This window comes from Oncorhynchus kisutch, unplaced genomic scaffold (assembly GCF_002021735.2).
Source record: "Oncorhynchus kisutch isolate 150728-3 unplaced genomic scaffold, Okis_V2 scaffold3811, whole genome shotgun sequence".
In the NCBI taxonomy this organism is placed as follows: Eukaryota; Metazoa; Chordata; class Actinopteri; order Salmoniformes; family Salmonidae; genus Oncorhynchus; species Oncorhynchus kisutch.
The window spans coordinates 248,848-271,028 of NW_022265756.1; the positions used below are offsets into that span (position 1 = coordinate 248,848).

Here is a 22,181-nt window from a genome sequence, read left to right on the forward strand (position 1 = left end):
TCTGATTCACGATCAGTAAACGGAAGTTGAGACGACAGCGTTACAAAATTACCACACCGCGGAATAATAATAATAACCGGAACTATTATCCGCACTACTGTGTTCCACCGTAGGAAATAAAATATTGTTACACCCACAGAAGACAACTTTTAAAAAATTTACCGAAGATAATCAATTCTGGTTAAACTATTGTCCTCTAGTACAGGTGAGTTTGATATCCACGTGTGTGTATTTGAATCGAGCTTTTCAAATAGCTTCTACGATATGGGTGATTTGCTATAGTCTTATTTTGGTCTTGATGTTGTCTAGGCTGTCACTCGGAGAGCAATGGGGGTACACGGGCTGTGGAAGTTGCTTGAGACCACCGGGAAGCCCATCAACCCCGAGACGCTCGAGGGCAAGATCCTGGCTGTCGGTATCCTTCCGGACACCACAAGGAGCCCTCCACCTATCGCTCTCTTAAACTCTTTCTCTCTCCTTGTTCTTGACTTTTTTAAAGTAGGGTTCCCTACTTCTTCCCCTCAATCTCCCACCCATACCTACTGCACATCCCAGTCATAACATGTGTCTGCATCTTACATAGAGTTAGTGTCTAGTGTATTGTGCAGTAAACCAAATGACTCCATGTGTAACTCTGTGTTGTTGTCTGTTCACACTGCTATGCTTTATCTTGGCCAGGTCGCAGTTGTAAATGAGAACTTGTTCTCAACTAGCCTACCTGGTTAAATAAAGGTGTTCTCAACTAGCCTACCTGGTTAAATAAAGGTGAAATAAAAATAATTTAAAAAATTGGTCACATGTTTAGCAGATGTTAATGCGAGTGTAGTGAAATGCTTGTGCTTCTAGTTCCGACCATGCAGTAATAACCAACAAGTAATCTAACTAACAATTCCACAACTACTACCTTATACACACAGGTGTAAAGGGATAAAGAATATGTACATAAAGATATATGAATGAGTGATGGTACAGAGCGGCATAGGCAAGATACAGTAGATGGTATCGAGTACAGTATATACATATGAGATGAGTAATGTAGGGTATGTAAACATTATATAAAGTGGCATTGTTTAAAGTGACTAGTGATACATGCATTACATCAAGATGGCAAGATGCAGTAGATGGTATAGCTGTTCAGTATATACGTATGAGATGAGTATGTAAACATTATGTAAAGTTAGCTAGTTGTCTGCCTGTGTCTGTAGAGATCCTTGACCTGTCCCTCTCCCAGACATCAGTATCTGGTTGAACCAGGCAGTGAAGGGTGTGAGAGACAGGGAGGGTAACAGTGTTCAGAACGCCCACCTCCTCACCCTGTTCCATCGTCTCTGTAAATTGCTCTTTTTCCGCATCAGACCTGTCTTCGTGTTCGATGGAGACGCTCCTCTGATCAAGAAACAGACCCTGGTGTGTGTGTTTATGTCTGTGTGTGTGTGTTTTCATGTTGTCTGTCTGTGTGTGTGTGTGTGTGTGTGTGTGTGTGTGTGTGTTCATGTTGTCTGTGTGTGTGTGTGTGTGTGTTCATGTTGTCTGTGTGTGTGTGTGTGTTTATGTCTGTGTGTGTGTGTTTTCATGTTGTCTGTCTGTGTGTGTGTGTGTGTTCATGTTGTCTGTGTGTGTTCATGTTGTCTGTGTGTGTGTGTGTGTGTGTGTGTGTTAACCCTGTGCTTTCCTCCAGGCCATCAGAAGACAGAGAAAGGAGGAGAAGACTATGGAGTCCAAACAGACCAATGACAAACTCCTCAAGACCTTCCTGAAGAGACAAGCCATCAAAGCTGCTCTGGGAGAGAGGAGGTGAGGTGAGGAGAGGAGAGGAAGGGAGAGGAGAGGAGGAAGGGAGAGGAGGAAGCGAGAGGAGGAAGCGAGAGGAGGAGAGGAAGGGAGAGGAGGAAGGCCATGACCTAAATGAAAGGCAAAGCCCTCTCAGAGCTTCATAACAGATCTACAAGCACTAAGATCGTGATGGATGAACACGGACCATTCCACGTTTATAGAGGTCTGGTGTGTAACCATAGAGATCTGGTCTGTATATAGGCCTGTAACCATAGAGGTCTGGTCTGTAACCATAGAGGTCTGGTCTGTAACCATAGAGGTCTGGTGTGTAACCATAGAGATCTGGTCTGTGTATAGGTCTGTAACCATAGAGGTCTGGTCTGTATATAGGCCTGTAACCAAAGAGGTCTGGTCTGTAACCATAGAGATCTGGTCTGTGTATAGGTCTGTAACCATAGAGGTCTGGTCTGTGTATAGGTCTGTAACCATAGAGGTCTGGTCTGTGTATAGGTCTGTAACCATAGAGGTCTGGTCTGTGTATAGGCCTGTAACCATAGAGGTCTGGTCTGTGTATAGGCCTGTAACCATAGAGATCTGGTCTGTGTATAGGTCTGTAACCATAGAGGTTTGGTCTGTATATAGGCCTGTAACCAAAGAGGTCTGGTCTGTAACCATAGAGGTCTGGTCTGTGTATAGGTCTGTAACCATAGAGGTCTGGTCTGTGTATAGGCCTGTAACCATAGAGGTCTGGTCTGTAACCATAGAGGTCTGGTCTATATATAGGTCTGTAACCATAGATGTCTGGTCTGTGTATAGGTCTGTAACCATAGAGGTCTGGTCTGTGTATAGGCCTGTAACCAAAGAGGTATGGTCTGTGTATAGGTCTGTAACCATAGAGGTCTGGTCTATATATAGGTCTGTAACCATAGATGTCTGGTCTGTATATAGGTCTGTAACCAAAGAGGTCTGGTCTGTAACCAAAGAGGTCTGGTCTGTAACCAAAGAGGTCTGGTCTGTATATAGGTCTGTAACCATAGAGGTCTGGTCTGTAACCATAGAGGTCTGGTCTGTGTATAGGTCTGTAACCATAGAGGTCTGGTCTGTATATAGGTCTGTAACCAAAGAGGTCTGGTCTGTAACCATAGAGGTCTGGTCTGTGTATAGGTCTGTAACCATAGAGGTCTGGTCTGTATATAGGTCTGTAACCATAGAGGTCTGGTCTGTATATAGGCCTGTAACCATAGAGGTCTGGTCTGTGTATAGGCCTGTAACCATAGAGATCTGGTCTGTGTATAGGTCTGTAACCATAGAGGTCTGGTCTGTATGTAGGTCTGTAACCATAGAGGTCTGGTCTGTGTATAGGCCTGTAACCATAGAGGTCTGGTCTGTATATAGGTCTGTAACCATAGAGATCTGGTCTGTGTATAGGTCTGTAACCATAGAGGTCTGGTCTGTGTATAGGTCTGTAACCATAGAGGTCTGGTCTGTGTATAGGCCTGTAACCATAGAGGTCTGGTCTGTAACCAAAGAGATCTGGTCTGTGTATAGGTCTGTAACCATAGAAGGTCTGGTCTGTATATAGGCCTGTAACCATAGAGGTCTGGTCTGTGTATAGGCCTGTAACCAAAGAGGTATGGTCTGTATATAGGCCTGTAACCATAGAGGTCTGGTCTGTAACCATAGAGGTCTGGTCTGTAACCATAGAGGTCTGGTCTGTGTATAGGTCTGTAACCAAAGAGGTCTGGTCTGTAACCATAGAGGTCTGGTCTGTAACCAAAGAGATCTGGTCTGTGTATACGTCTGTAACCATAGAAGGTCTGGTCTGTATATAGGCCTGTAACCATAGAGGTCTGGTCTGTGTATAGGCCTGTAACCATAGATGTCTGGTCTGTATATAGGTCTGTAACCAAAGAGGTCTGGTCTGTAACCAAAGAGGTCTGGTCTGTAACCAAAGAGGTCTGGTCTGTAACCATAGAGGTCTGGTCTGTATATAGGTCTGTAACCAAAGAGGTCTGGTCTGTGTATAGGTCTGTAACCATAGAGATCTGGTCTGTAACCATAGAGGTCTGGTCTGTGTATAGGTCTGTAACCAAAGAGGTCTGGTCTGTGTATAGGTCTGTAACCAAAGAGGTCTGGTCTGTAACCAAAGAGGTCTGGTCTGTAACCAAAGAGGTCTGGTCTGTAACCAAAGAGGTCTGGTCTGTAACCAAAGAGGTCTGGTCTGTGTATAGGTCTGTAACCATAGAGGTCTGGTCTGTGTATAGGTCTGTAACCATAGAGATCTGGTCTGTAACCATAGAGGTCTGGTCTGTGTATAGGTCTGTAACCATAGAGATCTGGTCTGTAACCATAGAGATCTGGTCTGTAACCATAGAGGTCTGGTCTGTGTATAGGCCTGTAACCATAGAGGTCTGGTCTGTGTATAGGTCTGTAACCAAAGAGGTCTGGTCTGTATATAGGTCTGTAACCATAGAAGGTCTGGTCTGTGTATAGGTCTGTAACCATAGAGGTCTGGTCTGTGTATAGGTCTGTAACCATAGAAGGTCTGGTCTGTGTTGTGTGTCTCCTCCAGTCAGGATCATCTGCCCAGCCTGTCTGCTGTGAGGAGAGAGGAGGACATGTTCATGCTGCCTGCCCTGCCAGCCCAGGAGGAGGAGAGAGAGAGGAGCAGCTCAGAGGAGGAGGAGCAGGAGGAGGAGGACAGCCGTCACATCTACCAGGTGAGGTCAACACCCACGTCATGTGACGGAGGAGAAAACAGAGAGGGTGGTGCTTTATGGTCTTGTCCAATAAGAACACTGGATTCCTTTTTGTTTCATTAAGTTTTGCTACCGTGTGACACCTGTCTGTCTGTCTGTCTGTCTGTCTGTCTGTCTGTCTGTCTGTCTGTCTGTCTGTCTGTCTGTCTGTCTGTCTGTCTGTCTGTCTGTCTGTGTCTCTGTCTCTGTCTCTGCCTCTGCCTGTCTGTCTGTCTGTCTGTCTGTCTGTCTGTCTGTCTGTCTGTCTGTCTGTCTGTCTGTCTGTCTGCCTGTCTGTCTGTCTGTCTGTCTGTCTGTCTGTCTGTCTGTCTGTCTGTCTGTCTGTCTGTATCTGTCTCTGCCTCTGCCTTTGCCTGCCTGCCTGTCTCTGCCTCTGCCTGTCTGTCTGTCTGTCTGTCTGTATCTGTCTCTGCCTCTGCCTGTCTGTCTGCCTGTCTGCCTGTCTGCCTGTCTGCCTGTCTGCCTGTCTGTCTGTCTGTCTGTCTGTCTGTCTGTCTGTCTGTATCTGTCTCTGCCTCTGCCTGTCTGTCTGCCTGCCTGTCTCTGCCTCTGCCTGTCTGTCTGTCTGTCTGTCTGTCTGTCTGTCTGTCTGTATCTGTCTCTGTCTCTGCCTCTGCCTGTCTGTCTGCCTGCCTGCCTGTCTCTGCCTCTGCCTCTGTCTGTCTGTCTGTCTGTATCTGTCTCTGCCTCTGCCTGTCTGTCTGTCTGTCTGCCTGTCTGCCTGTCTGTCTGTCTGTCTGTCTGTCTGTCTGTCTGTCTGTCTGTCTGTCTGTATCTGTCTCTGCCTCTGCCTGTCTGTCTGCCTGCCTGTCTCTGCCTGTCTGTCTGTCTGTCTGTCTGTCTGTCTGTCTGTATCTGTCTCTGTCTCTGCCTCTGCCTGTCTGTCTGCCTGCCTGCCTGCCTCTGCCTCTGTCTGTCTGTCTGTCTGTCTCTGTCTCTGCCTCTGCCTGTCTGTCTGTCTGTCTGTCTGTCTGTCTGTCTGTCTGTCTGTCTGTCTGTCTGTCTGTCTGTCTGTCTGTCTGTCTGTCTGTCTCTGTCTCTGCCTCTGCCTCTGCCTCTGCCTGTCTGTCTGCCTGCCTGTCTCTGCCTCTGCCTCTGCCTGTCTGTCTGTCTGTCTGTATCTGTCTCTGCCTCTGCTTGTCTGTCTGTCTGCCTGTCTGTCTGTCTGTCTGCCTGTCTGTCTGTCTGCCTGTGCGTCTGTCTGTATCTGTCTCTGCCTCTGCCTGTCTGCCTGTCTGTGTCTGTATCTGTCTGCCTGCCTGCCTGTCTGTCTGTCTGCCTGTCTGTCTGTCTGTCTGTCTGTCTGTCTGTCTGTCTGTCTGTCTGTCTGTCTGTGTCTGTCTGTATCTGTCTCTGCCTGCCTGTCTGTCTGTCTGTCTGTCTGTCTGTCTGTCTGTCTGCCTGTCTGTCTGTCTGTCAGGGGGATTTCTATGAAGACTCTAACTCTGTGGACATAAACTCTGAGGAGTTTTCTGCCATGCCTCCTGAGGTGAAACATGAGATCCTTAAAGACATGAAGGAATTCAGCAAGAGACGACGCACCATGTACCACACACCTCCTGAGGTACCACACACACACCCCCTGAGGTACCACACACACACCCCCTGAGGTACCACACACACACCCCCTGAGGTACCACACACACACCCCCTGAGGTACCACACACACACACCCCCTGAGGTACCACACACACACACACCCTGAGGTACCACACACCATGTACCCCACACACACGGAGGTACCACACACCTCCTGAGGTACCACACACCTCCTGAGGTACCACACACCCCCTGAGGTACCACACACCCCCTGAGGTACCACACACCCCCTGAGGTACCAGACACCTCCTGAGGTACCACACACCATGTACCACACACCCCATGCGGTACCACACACCATGTACCACACACCTCCTGAGGTACCACACACCTCCTGAGGTACCACACACCTCCTGAGGTACCACACGCCTCCTGAGGTACCACACACCCCCTGAGGTACCACACACCATGTACCACACACCCCACTGAGGTACCACACACCTCCTGAGGTACCACACACCATGTACCACACACCATGTACCACACACATCCTGAGGTACCACACACCTCCTGAGGTACCACACACCCCCTGAGGTACCACACACCATGTACCACCCCCCCCCCCCCTGAGGTACCACACACCTCCTGAGGTACCACACACCATGTACCACACACCTCCTGAGGTACCACACACCTCCTGAGGTACCACACACCTCCTGAGGTACCACACACCTCCTGAGGTACCACACACCATGTACCACACACCTCCTGAGGTACCCCACACCTCCTGAGGTACCCCACACCTCCTGAGGTACCCCACACCTCCTGAGGTACCACACACCTCCTGAGGTACCACAAACCTCCTGAGATACCACACACACCATGTACCACACACCTTCTGAGGTACCACACACCTCCTGAGGTACCACACACCCCCTAAGGTACCACACACCATGTACCCCCCCCCCCCGAGGTACCACACACCTCCTGAGGTACCACACACCATGTACCACACACCTCCTGAGGTACCACATACCTCCTGAGGTACCACACACCATGTACCCCCCCCCCCCTGAGGTACCACACACCCCCTGAGGTACCACACACCATGTACCACACCCCCCCTGAGGTACCACACACCTCCTGAGGTACCACACACCATGTACCACACACCTCCTGAGGTACCACACACCTCCTGAGGTACCACACACCTCCTGAGGTACCACACACCTCCTGAGGTACCACACACCATGTACCCCACACCTCCTGAGGTACCACATACCTCCTGAGGTACCACACACCATGTACCACACACCATGTACCCCACACCTCCTGAGGTACCCCACACCTCCTGAGGTACCACACACCTCCTGAGGTACCACACACCTCCTGAGGTAACACACACCTCCTGAGGTAACACTCTCTCTGTGTGTGTGTCATGCACCCTAACCCAGTCCCCCCCTCTCCCAGCGGTCAGGGGACTTCTCCCAGTACCAGCTAGCAGGGCTGCTGCAGAGGAACAAGCTGAACGTGCGTCTGGAGGGGGTGGAGAGAGAGATGTCCAACCGTAGTGCTGGGAACGCCCCGGGGGTGGAGCTATACAACCAGGGGGAGGGGCACAGTGTGGAGACACGACGCCTCCTCTCAGAAGACTCCACCCACTACATCCTCATCAAAGGTTAGAGGTCGAAGTGGGTCAGCGATCAAATTGAGCGAATCTCCGCATTAGACCTGTTCAAACTCATCCCCTCGTGTCTGTCTGCCTGTCTGTCTGCCTGTCTGTCTTGTCTGTCTTGTCTGTCTGTGTGTTTGTGCCTGTGTGTGTGTGTGTGCCTGTGTGTGTGTCTGTGTCTGTGTGTGTGTGTTCCTCAGGTCCGAAGAAGACCGACAACAGTGAGAGGGTGCCAGACATCCAGCCTGCGGCCTCTCCCTGGTTGGGTGGTCCCCTGTCAGGGAGGGTTAGGACGGGGGGAGGGGAGAGACCTGAGCCCCTTTGGAGACCCATCTCAGAGGAGGAGAGCCTGGAGGAGGGCCCCTCATCATCGTCTAAACATCCCCAGGACCCGAACCCGATCCTGGGGGATACAGCACCCATCTCCCCCCGGACACTGAAGGCCATCCAGGCTGCCATGGATAGCAGCTTCTCAGACGAGGAGGAGGAGGATAGCTCCTGGGGTAGGGGAGGGAGTAGGGCTGAGGAGGAGGAGGAGGGGGGTGGCAGTGTGTCTCCTCGTACCCTCCTGGCCATTCAGCGAGCCACGGGAGAAGAGTTGGACGTAGGCCTGTCCCCATACGCCACCATGATTGGCAGTTCTCCTGTTAAGCCCCACCCTCCCAGTCCTCTGCGTCCTGCGAACCGACTGTTCGTCATCAGCAGCTCAGAGGAGGAGACTGAAGGGAAGGACACTCCCCTGAGGACAACTCTGACCAATGAGGACATGCTTGGGGTGGAGAAGGGGGATGAGCAACAGTCGCCCCTCCCCCTTCGCCTCCCCATTCCTCCTGCGGACAGGGTGCTCCTCAGCATGGAGGAGGAAACCGTCACCAGGAGGAGCAGCGAGGAGGAGATTCTGAGGAGGAACAGAGAGGAGTTAGAGCAAGCCATCGACAACAGGAACAGAGCTTTCCGCTCTGCAGTGGGTCAGGGGGACAGTTTGGGTCAGGCTCTCTGTGTTATTCCCCCATCAGGCCTTGGTCTAAACAGAGAGGAGGAGACTGGGAGGAGCAGCCTAGTGACTGGGCCTTTACCTCCATCGCAGGAGGAGAGGAATGGACAGAACACCGGGGAGGAGAGGAATGGACAGAACACCGGGGAGGAGAGGAATGGACAGATTCTGAAGATGGAGGACGGCAAGGAGCACAGTGAGGACAGTGATTCAGAGAGCTTCGTTGATGTGTCTGAGGGGGAGGAGCTAAAGGAGGAGGAGACAGATGATTCGCTGATAGAGGTTGTGGGCGGTACTCCAGCTAAGGCACAAGAAGACGTGGCCAAGAAGGAGGAAGAGGAAGAGGCTTTAAGTAGCAGAGCTATCCCTTTGGAAGAGAGGGAGGAGGAGGAGCCCCAGCCTCCCACAGAGCCCAGCCCAGCTCCTCCTGCCCCAGCGTCTTTTCCTCTACTCAACGAGTGGGAAGACATCAACGTGGTAAGATAAGTACTGCTTACATGTAGTGGTGAAAAGACAGAGCATGGGGATGGAGATGACCAGGAAATAGACAGGAAAATGTCTTTCTCTGTGTGTTGTTGGAGCTGTTTGTTCAGTAGAGATTTGAGGGTGCAGTACCTGTGTTGTCATGTAGGAGGAGCTGTTTGTACAGTAGAGATTTGAGGATGCTGTACCTGGGTTGTCCTGTAGGGGGAGCTGTTTGTACAGTAGAGATTTGAGGATGTAGTACCTGTGTTGTCCTGTAGGAGGAGCTGTTTGTACAGTAGAGATTTGAGGATGTAGTACCTGTGGTCCTGTAGGAGGAGCTGTTTGTACAGTAGAGATTTGAGGATGTAGTACCTGTGTTGTCCTGTAGGGGGAGCTGTTACTGTGTACAGTAGTGGAACTGGGTTGATGCGGTACCTGTGTTGTCCTGTAGGAGGAGCTGTTACTGTGTACAGTAGTGGAACTGGGCTGATGCAGTACCTGTGTTGTCTACCAGGATGAGCTGGTGGCGCTAGAGAGCAGTCTTGGAGAGCAGCAGTCCAGGCTGAGGGAACAGAAGCAGCAACAGGAACGCATCGCTGCCACGGTTACCGGACAGATGTGTCTGGAGAGCCAGGTAGGGGAGACGGTCAACACACATTTAGTCAGTCTGATAAAGGAGACAGTCAATACACACATTTAGTCAGTCTGATAAAGGAGACAGTCAACACACACATTTAGTCAGTCTGATAAAGGATACAGTCAACACACATTTAGTCAGTCTGATAAAGGAGACAGTCAACACACATTTAGTCAGTCTGATAAAGGAGACAGTCAACACACACATTTAGTCAGTCTGATAAAGGACACAGTCAACACACATATTTAGTTTTCCCGTCCTGCTCCAACAGGGTTCATAGTGGGTGTGTTAAACACTATCTGATGGATGTGGCTGACCCTGACTCTTCCTCTGCCCCAGACCCTTACCGACTCTGACCCTTACCCTGACCCCAGACCCTGACCCTGCCCCTGACCCTGACTCTTCCCCGGACGCTTCCCCTGCCCCTGACTCTTCCCCTGACTCTTCCTCTGCCCCTGAGTCTTCCTCTGCCCCTGAGTCTTCCACTGCCCCTGACTCTGACCCTGACTCTTCCTCTGCCCCTGACTCTTCCTCTGCCCCTGACTCTGACCCTGACCCAGACCCCAGACCCTTACCGACTCTGACCCTTACCCTGCCCCTGACCCTGACTCTTCCCCGGACGCTTCCCCTGACCCTGACTCTTCCCCGGACGCTTCCCCTGACCCTGACACTTCCCCTGCCCCTGACTCTTCCCCTGCCCCTGACACTTCCCCTGAATCTTCCCCTGCCCCTGACTCTTCCCCGGACTCTTCCCCTGCCCCTGACTCTTCCCCGGACTCTTCCCCTGCCCCCGACTCTTCCCCAGACCCTTCCCCTGCCCCCGACTCTTCCCCAGACTCTTCCCCTGCCCCTGACCCTTCCCCAGACCCTTCCCCTGCCCCTGACTCTTCCCCAGACTCTTCCCCTGCCCCTGACTCTTCCCCAGACTCTGCCCCTGACTCTTCCCCAGACTCTTCCCCTGCCCCAGACTCTTCCCCTGCCCCTGACTCTTCCCCAGACTCTTCCCCTGCCCCTGACTCTTCCCCAGACTCTTCCCCTGCCCCTGACTCTTCCCCAGACTCTTCCCCTGCCCCTGACACTTCCCCAGACTCTTCCCCTGCCCCTGACTCTTCCCCAGACTCTTCCCCTGCCCCTGACTCTTCCCCAGACTCTGCCCCTGACTCTTCCCCAGACTCTTCCCCTGCCCCAGACTCTTCCCCTGCCCCTGACTCTTCCCCAGACTCTTCCCCTGCCCCTGACTCTTCCCCAGACTCTTCCCCTGCCCCTGACTCTTCCCCAGACTCTTCCCCTGCCCCTGACACTTCCCCAGACTCTTCCCCTGCCCCTGACTCTTCCCCAGACTCTTCCCCTGCCCCTGACTCTTCCCCAGACCCTTCCCCTGCCCCTGACTCTTCCCCAGACCCTTCCCCTGCCCCTGACTCTTCCCCAGACCCTTCCCCTGCCCCTAACTCTTCCCCAGACTCTTCCCCTGCCCCTGACTCTTCCCCAGACCCTGCCCCTGACTCTTTCCCAGACTCTTCCCCTGCCCCTAACTCTTCCCCAGACGCTTCCCCAGACTCTGACTCTTCCCCAGACTCTTCCCCAGACTCTTCCCCTGCCCCTGAATCTTCCCCAAACTCTTCCCCTGCCCCTGACTCTTCCCCAAACGCTTCCCCTGCCCCTGACTCTTCCCCAGACTCTTCCCCTGCCCCTGACTCTTCCCCAGACTCTTCCCCTGCCCCTGACTCTTCCCCAGACTCTTCCCCTGCCCCTGACTCTTCCCCAGACTCTTCCCCTGCCCCTGACTCTTCCCCAGACTCTTCCCCTGCCCCTGACTCTTCCCCAGACGCTTCCCCTGCCCCTGACTCTTCCCCTGCCCCTGACTCTTCCCCAGACTCTTCCCCTGCCCCTGACACTTCCCCGGACGCTTCCCCTGCCCCTAACTCTTCCCCTGCCCCTGACTCTTCCCCTGCCCCTGACTCTTCCCCTGACTCTTCCCCTGCCGCTGACACTGCCCCTGACTCTTCCCCTGCCCCTGACTCTTCCCCTGCCCCTGACTCTTCCCCTGCCCCTGACTCTTCCCCTGACTCTTCCCCGGACCCTGACTCTGCCCCCGGACCCTTCCCCTGCCCCTGACTCTTCCCCATGCCCCTGACTCTTCCCCGGACTCTTCCCCTGCCCCTGACGCTTCCCCTGCCCCCGACTCTTCCCCTGACCCTTCCCCTGCCCCCGACTCTTCCCCTGCCCCCGACTCTTCCCCTGCCCCTGACTCTTCCCCGGACTCTTCCCCCGGACTTTTCCCCTGCCCCTGACTCTTCCCCGGACTCTTCCCCTGCCCCTAACTCTTTCCCTGACCCAGACCCTTCCCCTGACTCTTCCCCTGACCCAGACCCTTCCCCTGACGCTTCCCCTGACCTAGACCCTTCCCCTGACCCTTCCTCTGACCCAGACCCTGCCCTGACTCTTCCGCTGACCCAGACCCTTCCCCTGACCCTTCCTCTGACCCAGACCCTGCCCTGACTCTTCCGCTGACCCTTCCCCTGACCCAGACCCTTCCCCTGACCCTTCCGCTGACCCAGACCCTTCCCCTGACCCTTCCTCTGACCCAGACCCTTCCCCTGACTCTTCCTCTGACCCAGACCCTGCCCTGACTCTTCCGCTGACCCTGACCCAGACCCTTCCCCTGACCCAGACCCTTCCCCTGACCCTTCCTCTGACCCCACCTCCACGCCACGGTCACCGCCTAAGCCCCTTTTTTATCCAGGAAAAACCCTGGGTCTATTTCAGTGCTTATAATGGTCCATATTCTACTGCTGAGTTTATATCTGTCTATAGCAGGGCATTGTTGAATACATGTTTCTGATTGGCTTGAAAGGGCATTATTTCCATGTGACGGTAGAATTCAGAGGCTACAGTTCATTCTTACATGTTCGATGTTTTCAGCTGCTTTTGAAAGCAAAAGTCAATTTGAAAACATTTATTGGCGTTGTTGAACTAGATTTTCATAATAGCAAGCTATAGGACTGATAGTTTGGTTAGCTAAACTAGCTAGGGCGGCTAGTTTGGTTAGCTAAACTAGCTAGAACTGATAGTTTGGTTAGCTAAACAAACTAGGACTGATAGTTTGGTTAACTAAACTAGCTAGGACTGATAGTTTGGTTAACTAAACTAGCTAGAACTGCTAGTTTGGTTAGCTAAACAAGCTAGAACTGATAGTTTGGGTTAGCTAAACAAGCTAGGGCTGCTAGTTTGGTTAGCTAAACATGCTAGGACTGATAGTTTGGGTTAGCTAAACAAGCTAGGACTGAGTTTGGTTAGCTAAACAAACTAGGGCTGCTAGTTTGGTTAGCTAAACAAGCTAGAACTGATAGTTTGGGTTAGCTAAACAAGCTAGGGCTGCTAGTTTGGTTAGCTAAACATGCTAGGACTGATAGTTTGGGTTAGCTAAACAAGCTAGGACTGATAGTTTGGTTAGCTAAACAAACTAGGACTGATAGTTTGGTTAGCTAAACAAACTAGGACTGATAGTTTGGTTAACTAAACTAGCTAGGGCTGCGAGTTTCGTTAGCTAAACAAGCTAGGACTGATAGTTTGGTTAGCTAAACAAGCAAGGACTGATAGTTTGGTTAGCCAAACAAGCTAGGACTGATAGTTTGTTTGGTTAGCCAAACAAGCTAGGACTGATAGTTTGTTTGGTTAGCCAAACAAGCTAGGACTGATAGTTTGTTTGGTTAGCCAAACAAGCTAGGACTGATAGTTTGTTTGGTTAGCCAAACAAGCTAGGACTGATAGTTTGTTTGGTTAGCCAAACAAGCTAGGACTGATAGTTTGTTTGGTTAGCCAAACAAGCTAGGACTGATAGTTTGGTTAGCCAAACAAGCTAGGACAGATAGTTTGGTTAGCTAAACTAGCTTGGACTGATAGTTTGGTTAGCTAAACTATTACCACGGAAACTACTGTAGCTATCTAGTAAACATGCTAACGACTTCAGTGAATGTTGAACACATGTTTAGCTGCAAATGTGTTCAATTATAGCCATGTTATAAAAGGATTAATAATCAACTCTGGGCTCTGTGTTTAATACAACTCTATTTTCCATAGAAAGCCCCCCCCCCCCCCATGTCGTCGTCGATGACGATCCCTTACCGGGTCTAATGTTCCGTGTGTCTTGTCCGTCAGGAGCTGCTGAGGTTGTTTGGCGTACCCTTCCTGGTGGCTCCCGGTGAGGCCGAGGCCCAGTGTGCAGCCCTGGACCGGACCGACCAGACCCACGGAACAATCACCGATGACAGCGACGTATGGCTGTTCGGAGGACGACACGTCTACAAGAACTTCTTCAGCCAGAACAAATACCTAGAATACTACCAGTACGTAGACCTACAGAACCAACTGGGTACGTAGACCTACAGAACCAACTGGGTACGTAGAACCCTAGCAGTACGTAGACCTACAGAGAACCCTAGCAGTACGTAGACCTACAGAACCAACTGGGTACGTAGAACCCTAGCAGTACATAGACCTACAGAACCAACTAGGTACATAGACCTACAGAACCAACTGGTCAGAACACTACCTACCCCCCCACCCAAACCACTAGACGCCAACCCCCCCCACCCAAACCACTAGACGCCAACCCCCCCACCCAAACCACTAGACGCCAACCCCCCCACCCAAACCACTAGACGCCAACCCCCCCACCCAAACCACTAGACGCCAACCCCCCCACCCAAACCACTAGACGCCAACCCCCCCCACCCAAACCACTAGATGCCAACCCCCCCACCCAAACCACTAGACGCCAACCCCCCCACCCAAACCACTAGACGCCAACCCCCCCACCCAAACCACTAGACGCCAACCCCCCCCACCCAAACCACTAGATGCCAACCCCCCCACCCAAACCACTAGACGCCAACCCCCCCACCCAAACCACTAGACGCCAACCCCCCCAAATCAAATCAAATTTATTTATATAGCCCTTCGTACATCAGCTGATATCTCAAAGTGCTGTACAGAAACCCAGCCTAAAACCCCAAACAGCAAGCAATGCAGGTGTAGAAGCACGGTGGCTAGGAAAAACTCCCTAGAAAGGCCAATACCTAGGAAGAAACCTAGAGAGGAACCAGGCTATGTGGGGTGGCCAGTCCTCTTCTGGCTGTGCCGGGTGGAGATTATAACAGAACATGGCCAAGATGTCCCACCCAAACCACTAGACGCCAACCCCCCCACCCAAACCACTAGACGCCAACCCCCCCACCCAAACCACTAGACGCCAACCCCCCCACCCAAACCACTAGACGCCAACCCTCCCACCCAAACCACTAGACGCCAAGCCCCCCAAACCACTAGACACCAACCCCCCCACCCAAACCACTAAACACCCCCCCCCCCCCCCCCCCAAACCACTAGACACCAAGCCCACCACCCAAACCACTAGACACCACCCCCCCCCCACCAGACCACTAGACACCAACCCACCCCCCACCCAAACCACTAGACACCAAGCCCCCCACCCAAACCACTAGACACCAACCCCCCCCACCAGACCACTAGACACCAACCCCCCCACCCACCCAGACCACTAGACACCAACCCCCCCACCCACCCAAACCACTAGACGCCAACCCCCCCACCCACCCAAACCACAAGACACCAACCACCCCCCCCACCCACCCAAACCACTAGACACCAACCACCCCCCCACCCACACCACTAGACTACTCTCTCTAACCCTAACCCTCGTCCCTCCCCAGGCGTGGACCGTACCAAGCTGATTAACCTGGCCTACCTGCTGGGTAGTGACTATACGGAGGGAGTCCCGGGGGTGGGCTATGTGACGGGCATGGAGATACTCAACGAGTTCCCTGGACCTGGCACGGAACCAGTCAGCATGTTCAGGTCAGGACCGGGGGGTGACTGGGGGAGGGGGGGGGGTGTCTGGTGGGGGGGTTGGTGTCTGGTGGTCTGGTGGGGGGTTTGTGTCTGGTGGGGGGGGGGGGGGGGGGTTGTTTTCTAGTGGTCTGGGGGGGGGGTTGGTGTCTAGTGGTCTGGTGGGGGGGTTGGTGTCTAGTGTTCTGGGTGGGTTCAGGGTATTGTGTGGTGATGAATAGTGAATGAGTGGTCCTGTGTGACTCAGTTGGCCAGTGTGACTTTAGCTATGGTTGTGGGTTCAATTCCCTCAGAGATCACAGAGACACAGCTGTTTTGCTTGACTCGGTCTGTCTGTGCTTTCTGTCTCCGTTTACCCTTCCAGTGAGTGGTGGTCCTTGGCCCAGCAGCAGCAACGTCTGACCTCTGACCCCCGTGACTCCAAGGTCAAGAGGAAACTGAGAGGGCTTCAGCTGCGGCCGGGCTTCCCCAACCCTGCTGTGGCGACTGCCTACCTGCAGCCCAGCGTCGACCTATCAGAAAGCTCCTTTAGCTGGGGCCGCCCACACCTCGACCTCCTCAAGGAATATCCTCTAGGAGAGTGTGTGTGTGTCTCTGTGTGTCTCTGTGTGTCTCTGTGTGTGTCTCTGTGTGTGTCTCTGTGTGTGTCTCTGTGTGTGTCTCTGTGTGTGTGTGTGTCTCTGTGTGTCTCTGTGTGTGTCTCTGTGTGTGTGTGTCTCTGTGTGTGTGTGTGTGTGTCTGTGTGTGTGTGTCTCTGTGTGTGTGTCTCTGTGTGTGTGTCTCTGTGTGTGTGTGTGTCTCTGTGTGTGTGTGTGTGTGGGGGGGGAGATGTTCTGTGTCGTCTTTGGGACCAGTTTTCCTCAACCCTCAGCCTACGTTCTGTGAGAGTCGTTTTGGTTGGAACAGCAGGAAGACAGAAGAGACTCTACATCCTGTTATCAAACAGCTCAACACACAACAGGTATTAGTCTGGATCAATAGGTATTAGTCTGGATCAATAAGTATTCGTCTGGATCAACGGGTATTAGGTATTAGTCTGGATCAATAGGTATTAGTCTGGATCAATAAGTATTAGTCTGGATCAACAGGTATTAGTCTGGATCAATAAGTATTCGTCTGGATCAACAGGTATTAGGTATTAGTCTGGATCAATAGGTATTAGTCTGGATCAATAAGTATTAGTCTGGATCAACAGGTATTAGTCTGGATCAATAGGTATTAGTCTGGATCAACAGGTATTAGTCTGGATCAATAAGTATTAGTCTGGATCAACAGGTATTAGGTATTAGTCTGGATCAATAGGTATTAGTCTGGATCAATAGGTATTAGTCTGGATCAACAGGTATTAGTCTGGATCAATAGTTATTAGTCTGGATCAATGGGTATTAGTCTGGATCAATGGGTATTAGTCTGGATCAATGGTTGGTAGTAATTATTGCAAGTAGAGATTGAGAATGACTTGGGTATAATAGTGAATTTGTCTCAATTTGCCTCTGTCCTGAATACCTCCGTTCCTCTCCCCTCCTCCACCCTTCTCTCCATCCCCTCCGTCCTTCTCTCCCCCTCCCTCCTTCTCTCCTCCATCCTCTTCCCTCCTCCCTCCCCTCTCTCCTCCTTCCTCCCCCCCTCCTTCTCTCCCCTCCTCTCTCCCCCCCTCCGTGCTTCTCTCCCCCCTTCTCTCCCCTCCTCCCCCCCCCCCCCTCCCTCCTCTCCCCTCCTCCCTCCCTGTAGACCCAGCTGCGTATCGACTCGTTCTTCCGTCTGGAGCAGCAGGAGAGACAGGCCATCAAGAGCCAGCGCCTCCGCCGGGCTGTCACCTGTATAAAGAGGAAAGAGAGGGAGGACGGAGGGAGGGAGGAGAGGGAGGACGGAGGGAGGGAGGAGAGGGAGGACGGAGGGAGGGAAGAGAGGGAGGACGGAGGGAGGGAAGAGGAAGAAGAGGGGACTGGCTCTCCATCCAAGGCTAAAAGAGGGAAGGGGTCAGAGCCAAAGCAGAGGAAGGGAGAGGTGGAGGGGACAGGGGGGTTCCTGGGGGTAGAGGTCAGTAAGCCTGCTCAAGAGGATGTGGGAAGAGCCAACCATGATGTGGGAGTGGCCAGCCAAGAAAGAGAGAAAGTAGGAGTGGTTAGTCAGAATATGGGAGGGGCCAACCTGGCTGTGGGAGGAGCCAGCCAGCAGAGGAAAGAAGTGCTTCCTCCTCCTAATAATGGAGTACCTCAACCTAAACTCCTCCCTAATAGGACGGAGCAGAATGACAGCAGCAGTTCCGGGGACGACAGTGACGGTGACAGCGGGGTCGCCATGGTAACGGCCCAGTCAGTGTTTAGGGGCCAACCGAGAGGTGGGAGGGGGGGTAAGAGAGGTGGGAGGGGGGGAAAGAGAGGCGGGGGGGGGGAAAGAGAGGCGGGAGGGGGGGAAAGAGAGGCGGGGGGAGAGGCAGAGGAAGGAAGACACTGTGAGAACTATCAACTTTAAACTCTCGACCGTCTCTTGGTGATGATGTCATCAGAGGGATATATGTGACCAATAAACAGGCGCCGAAAACACTGTGATGCGTTTTCTGAATGATGTTTAGAATGATGAGGGATGATGTTTGATCATTTCAACGAGGCGTCTCTGGCTGTTTGTTGGTGTATTTTCTATGTTTGTGATGAATATTTGGAAAAATTTAAATGTTTTTGTATGACAAAGGCAGTCTTGTTATTTGTTTACATCGTTCTTTAACACCTAGAAGGCAGCAGGAAGGGATGCCTCAGAGAGACAGCATCGTTCTTTAACAGGAAGAGAACAGCAGGTAGGGAGTAGCAGGTAGAATGCAGCAGGTAGGATGCAGCAGGTAGGATGCAGCAGGTAGAATGCAGCAGGTAGGATGCAGCAGGTAGGATGCAGCAGGTAGAATGCAGCAGGTAGGATGCAGCAGGTAGAGAACAGCAGGTAGGGAGCAGCAGGTAGAGAACAGCAGGTAGAGAACAGCAGGTAGGGAGCAGCAGGTAGAATGCAGCAGGTAGGGAGCAGCAGGTAGAGAACAGCAGGTAGGGAGCAGCAGGTAGAGATCAGCAGGTAGGGAGCAGCAGGTAGAGAACAGCAGGTAGAGAACAGCAGGTAGGATGCATCAGGTAGGGAACAGCAGGTAGGATGCAGCAGGTAGAGAACAGCAGGTAGGATGCAGCAGGTAGAGAACAGCAGGTAGAGAACAACAGGTAGGGAGCAGCAGGTAGAGAACAGCAGGTAGGATGCAGCAGGTAGAGAACAGCAGGTAGGATGCAGCAGGTAGAGAACAGCAGGTAGGATGCAGCAGGTAGAGAACAGCAGGTAGGATGCAGCAGGTAGGGCGCAGCAGGTAGGGAGCAGCAGGTAGAGAACAGCAGGTAGAGAACAGCAGGTAGGATGCAGCAGGTAGGATGAAGCAGGTAGGGAGCAGCATGTAGAGACCAGCAGGTAGGATGCAGCAGGTAGGGAGCAGCAGGTAGAGAACGATGCAGCAGCCCTTCCTTCTAGCCCTTCCTCCCAGCCTTCTCTCTCTCTAGCCCTTCCTCCCAGCCTTCTCTCTCTCTAGCCCTTCCTCCCAGCCTTCTCTCTCTCTAGCCCTTCCTCCCAGCCTTCTCTCTCTCTAGCCCTTCCTCCCAGCCTTCTCTCTCTCTAGCCCTTCCTCCCAGCCTTCTCTCTCTCTAGCCCTTCCTCCCAGCCTTCTCTCTCTCTAGCCCTTCCTCCCAGCCTTCTCTCTCTCTAGCCCTTCCCCCTAGCCTTCTCTCTGTCTTCCTCCCCCTAGCCTTCTCTCTCTCTAGCCCTTCCCCCTAGCCTTCTCTCTGTCTTCCTCCCCCTAGCCTTCTCTCTCTCTAGCCCTTCCTCCCAGCCCTCTATCTAGCCCTTCCTCCCAGCCTTCTCTCTCTAGCCCTTCCTCCCAGCCTTCTCTCTCTAGCCCTTCCTCCCAGCCTTCTCTCTCTAGTCCTTCCTAGTCTTCTCTCTCTCTCTAGTCCTTCCCAGTCTTCTCTCTTTCTCTCTCTAGTCCTTCCCAGTCTTCTCTCTCTCTCTCTAGTCTTTCCCAGTCTTCTCTCTCTCTCTAGTCCTTCCCAGTCTTCTCTCTCTCTCTCTAGTCCTTCCTAGTCTTCTCTCTCTAGTCCTTCCTAGTCTTCTCTCTCTCTCTCTAGTCCTTCCCAGTCTTCTCTCTCTCTCTCTCTCTCTAGTCCTTCCCAGTATTCTCTCTCTCTCTCTAGTCCTTCCTAGTCTTCTCTCTCTCTCTAGTCCTTCCCAGTCTTCTCTCTCTAGCCCTTCCTCCCTCTAGCCCTTCTCTCTCTCTAGCCGTTCCTCCCAGCCTTCTCTCTATCTAGCCCTTCCTCCCAGCCTTCTCTCTCTAGCTCTTCTCTCTATCTAGCCCTTCCTCCCAGCCTTCTCTCTATCTAGCCCTTCCTCCCAGCCTTCTCTCTCTCTAGCCCTTCCTCCCAGCCTTCTCTCTCTCTAGCCCTTCCTCCCAGCCTCTCTCTCTCTAGCCCTTCCTCCCAGCCTTCTCTCTCCGCCATTCTCTCTACCCTTCCCCAGCCTTCTCTCTCTAGCCCTTCCTCCCAGCCTTCTCTCTCTCTAGCCCTTCCTCCCCAGCCTTCTCTCTCTCTAGCCCTTCCTCCAGCCTTCTCTCTCTCTAGCCCTTCCTCCCAGCCTTCTCTCTCTCTACCCTTCTCTCCCAGCCTTCTCTCTCTCTAGCCCTTCCTCCCAGCCTTCTCTCTCTCTAGCCCTTCCTCCCAGCCTTCTCTCTCTCTAGCCCTTCCTCCCAGCCTTCTCTCTCTCTAGCCCTTCCTCCCAGCCTTCTCTCTCTCTAGCCCTTCCTCCCAGCCTTCTCTCTCTCTAGCCCTTCCTCCCAGCCTTCTCTCTCTCTAGCCCTTCCTCCCAGCCTTCTCTCTCTCTAGCCCTTCCTCCCCAGCCTTCTCTCTCTCTAGCCCTTCCTCCCAGCCTTCTCTCTCTCTAGCCCTTCCTCCCAGCCTTCTCTCTCTCTAGCCCTTCCTCCCAGCCTTCTCTCTCTCTAGCCCTTCCCCCAGCCTTCTCTCTCTACTAGCCCTTCCTCCCAGACTTCTCTCTATCTAGCCCTTCCTCCCAGCATTCTCTCTCTACTAGCCCTTCCTCCCAGCATTCTCTCTCTACTAGCCTTCCTCCCAGACTTCTCTCTCTCTACTAGCCCTTCCTCCCAGACTTCTCTCTATCTAGCCCTTCCTCCCAGCATTCTCTAGCCCTTCCCCCTAGCCTTCTCTCGCTCTTCCTCCTCTAGCCCTTCCTCCCAGCCTTCTCTCTCTCTAGCCCTTCTCCCAGCCTTCTCTCTCTCTAGCCCTTCCTCCCAGCCTTCTCTCTCTCTAGCCCTTCCTCCAGCCTTCTCTCTCTCTAGCCCTTCCTCCCAGGCCTTCTCTCTCTCTAGCCCTTCCTCCCAGCCCTTCTCTCTCTCTAGCCCTTCCTCCCAGCCTTCTCTCTCTCTAGCCCTTCCTCCCAGCCTTCTCTCTCTCTAGCCCTTCCTCCCAGCCTTCTCTCTCTCTAGCCCTTCCTCCCAGCCTTCTCTCTCTCTAGCCCTTCCTCCCAGCCTTCTCTCTCTCTAGCCCTTCCTCCCAGCCTTCTCTCTCTCTAGCCCTTCCTCCCAGCCTTCTCTCTCTCTAGCCCTTCCTCCCAGCCTTCTCTCTCTCTAGCCCTTCCTCCCAGCCTTCTCTCTCTCTAGCCCTTCCTCCCAGCCTTCTCTCTCTCTAGCCCTTCCTCCCAGCCTTCTCTCTCTCTAGCCCTTCCTCCCAGCCTTCTCTCTCTCTAGCCCTTCCTCCCAGCCTTCTCTCTCTCTAGCCCTTCCTCCCAGCCTTCTCTCTCTCTAGCCCTTCCTCCCAGCCTTCTCTCTCTCTAGCCCTTCCTCCCAGCCTTCTCTCTCTCTAGCCCTTCCTCCCAGCCTTCTCTCTCTCTAGCCCTTCCTCCCAGCCTTCTCTCTCTCTAGCCCTTCCTCCCAGCCTTCTCTCTCTCTAGCCCTTCCTCCCAGCCTTCTCTCTCTCTAGCCCTTCCTCCCAGCCTTCTCTCTCTCTAGCCCTTCCTCCCAGCCTTCTATCTAGTCCTTCCCCTAGCTTTCTCTCGCTCTTCCTCCCTCTAGCCCTTCCTCCCAGCCTTCTCTCTCTCTAGCCCTTCCCCTAGCTTTCTCTCTCTCTAGCCCTTCCTTCCTATTCTTCTCTCTCTCTAGCCCTTCCTTCCTATTCTTCTCTCTCTCTAGCCCTTCCTCCCAGCCTTCTCTCTCTCTAGCCCTTCCTCCCAGCCTTCTCTCTCTCTAGCCCTTCCTCCCAGCCTTCTCTCTCTCTAGCCCTTCCTCCCAGCCTTCTCTCTCTCTAGCCCTTCCCCTAGCTTTCTCTCTCTCTAGCCCTTCCTTCCTATTCTTCTCTCTCTCTAGCCCTTCCTCCCAGCCTTCTATCTAGCCCCTCCCCCTAGCCTTCTCTCGCTCTTCCTCCCTCTAGCCCTTCTCTCACCTGTTTT

General features: G+C 53.1%; 1 protein-coding gene across 1 annotated transcript; it reads left to right on the top strand.

Annotated features, from left to right (window-relative positions):
* Positions 1 to 74: 74 nt before the first annotated feature.
* LOC109887070 (DNA repair protein complementing XP-G cells homolog) lies at positions 75 to 18,484 on the top strand. Its single transcript, XM_031820992.1, has 15 exons — positions 75 to 205; positions 310 to 415; positions 1,232 to 1,407; positions 1,679 to 1,794; positions 4,346 to 4,493; positions 5,953 to 6,096; positions 7,542 to 7,749; positions 7,944 to 9,214; positions 9,717 to 9,836; positions 13,998 to 14,211; positions 15,572 to 15,716; positions 16,072 to 16,272; positions 16,584 to 16,668; positions 17,439 to 18,070; positions 18,439 to 18,484. The coding sequence occupies exons 2-15, from the start codon at positions 328 to 330 to the stop codon at positions 18,482 to 18,484; spliced, it is 3,594 nt and encodes a 1,197-aa protein (XP_031676852.1). The 5' UTR covers positions 75 to 205; positions 310 to 327.
* Positions 18,485 to 22,181: the final 3,697 nt, after the last annotated feature.

Excerpts from the sequence above, each read along its gene's own strand:
- LOC109887070 (XM_031820992.1), top strand. The coding sequence starts at position 328 with ATGGGGGTACACGGGCTGTGGAAGTTGCTTGAGACCACCGGGAAGCCC. Across the intron at positions 1,408-1,678 it reads TGATCAAGAAACAGACCCTG|GCCATCAGAAGACAGAGAAA; the intron begins GTGTGTGTGTTT and ends GCTTTCCTCCAG. Across the intron at positions 4,494-5,952 it reads ACAGCCGTCACATCTACCAG|GGGGATTTCTATGAAGACTC; the intron begins GTGAGGTCAACA and ends TCTGTCTGTCAG.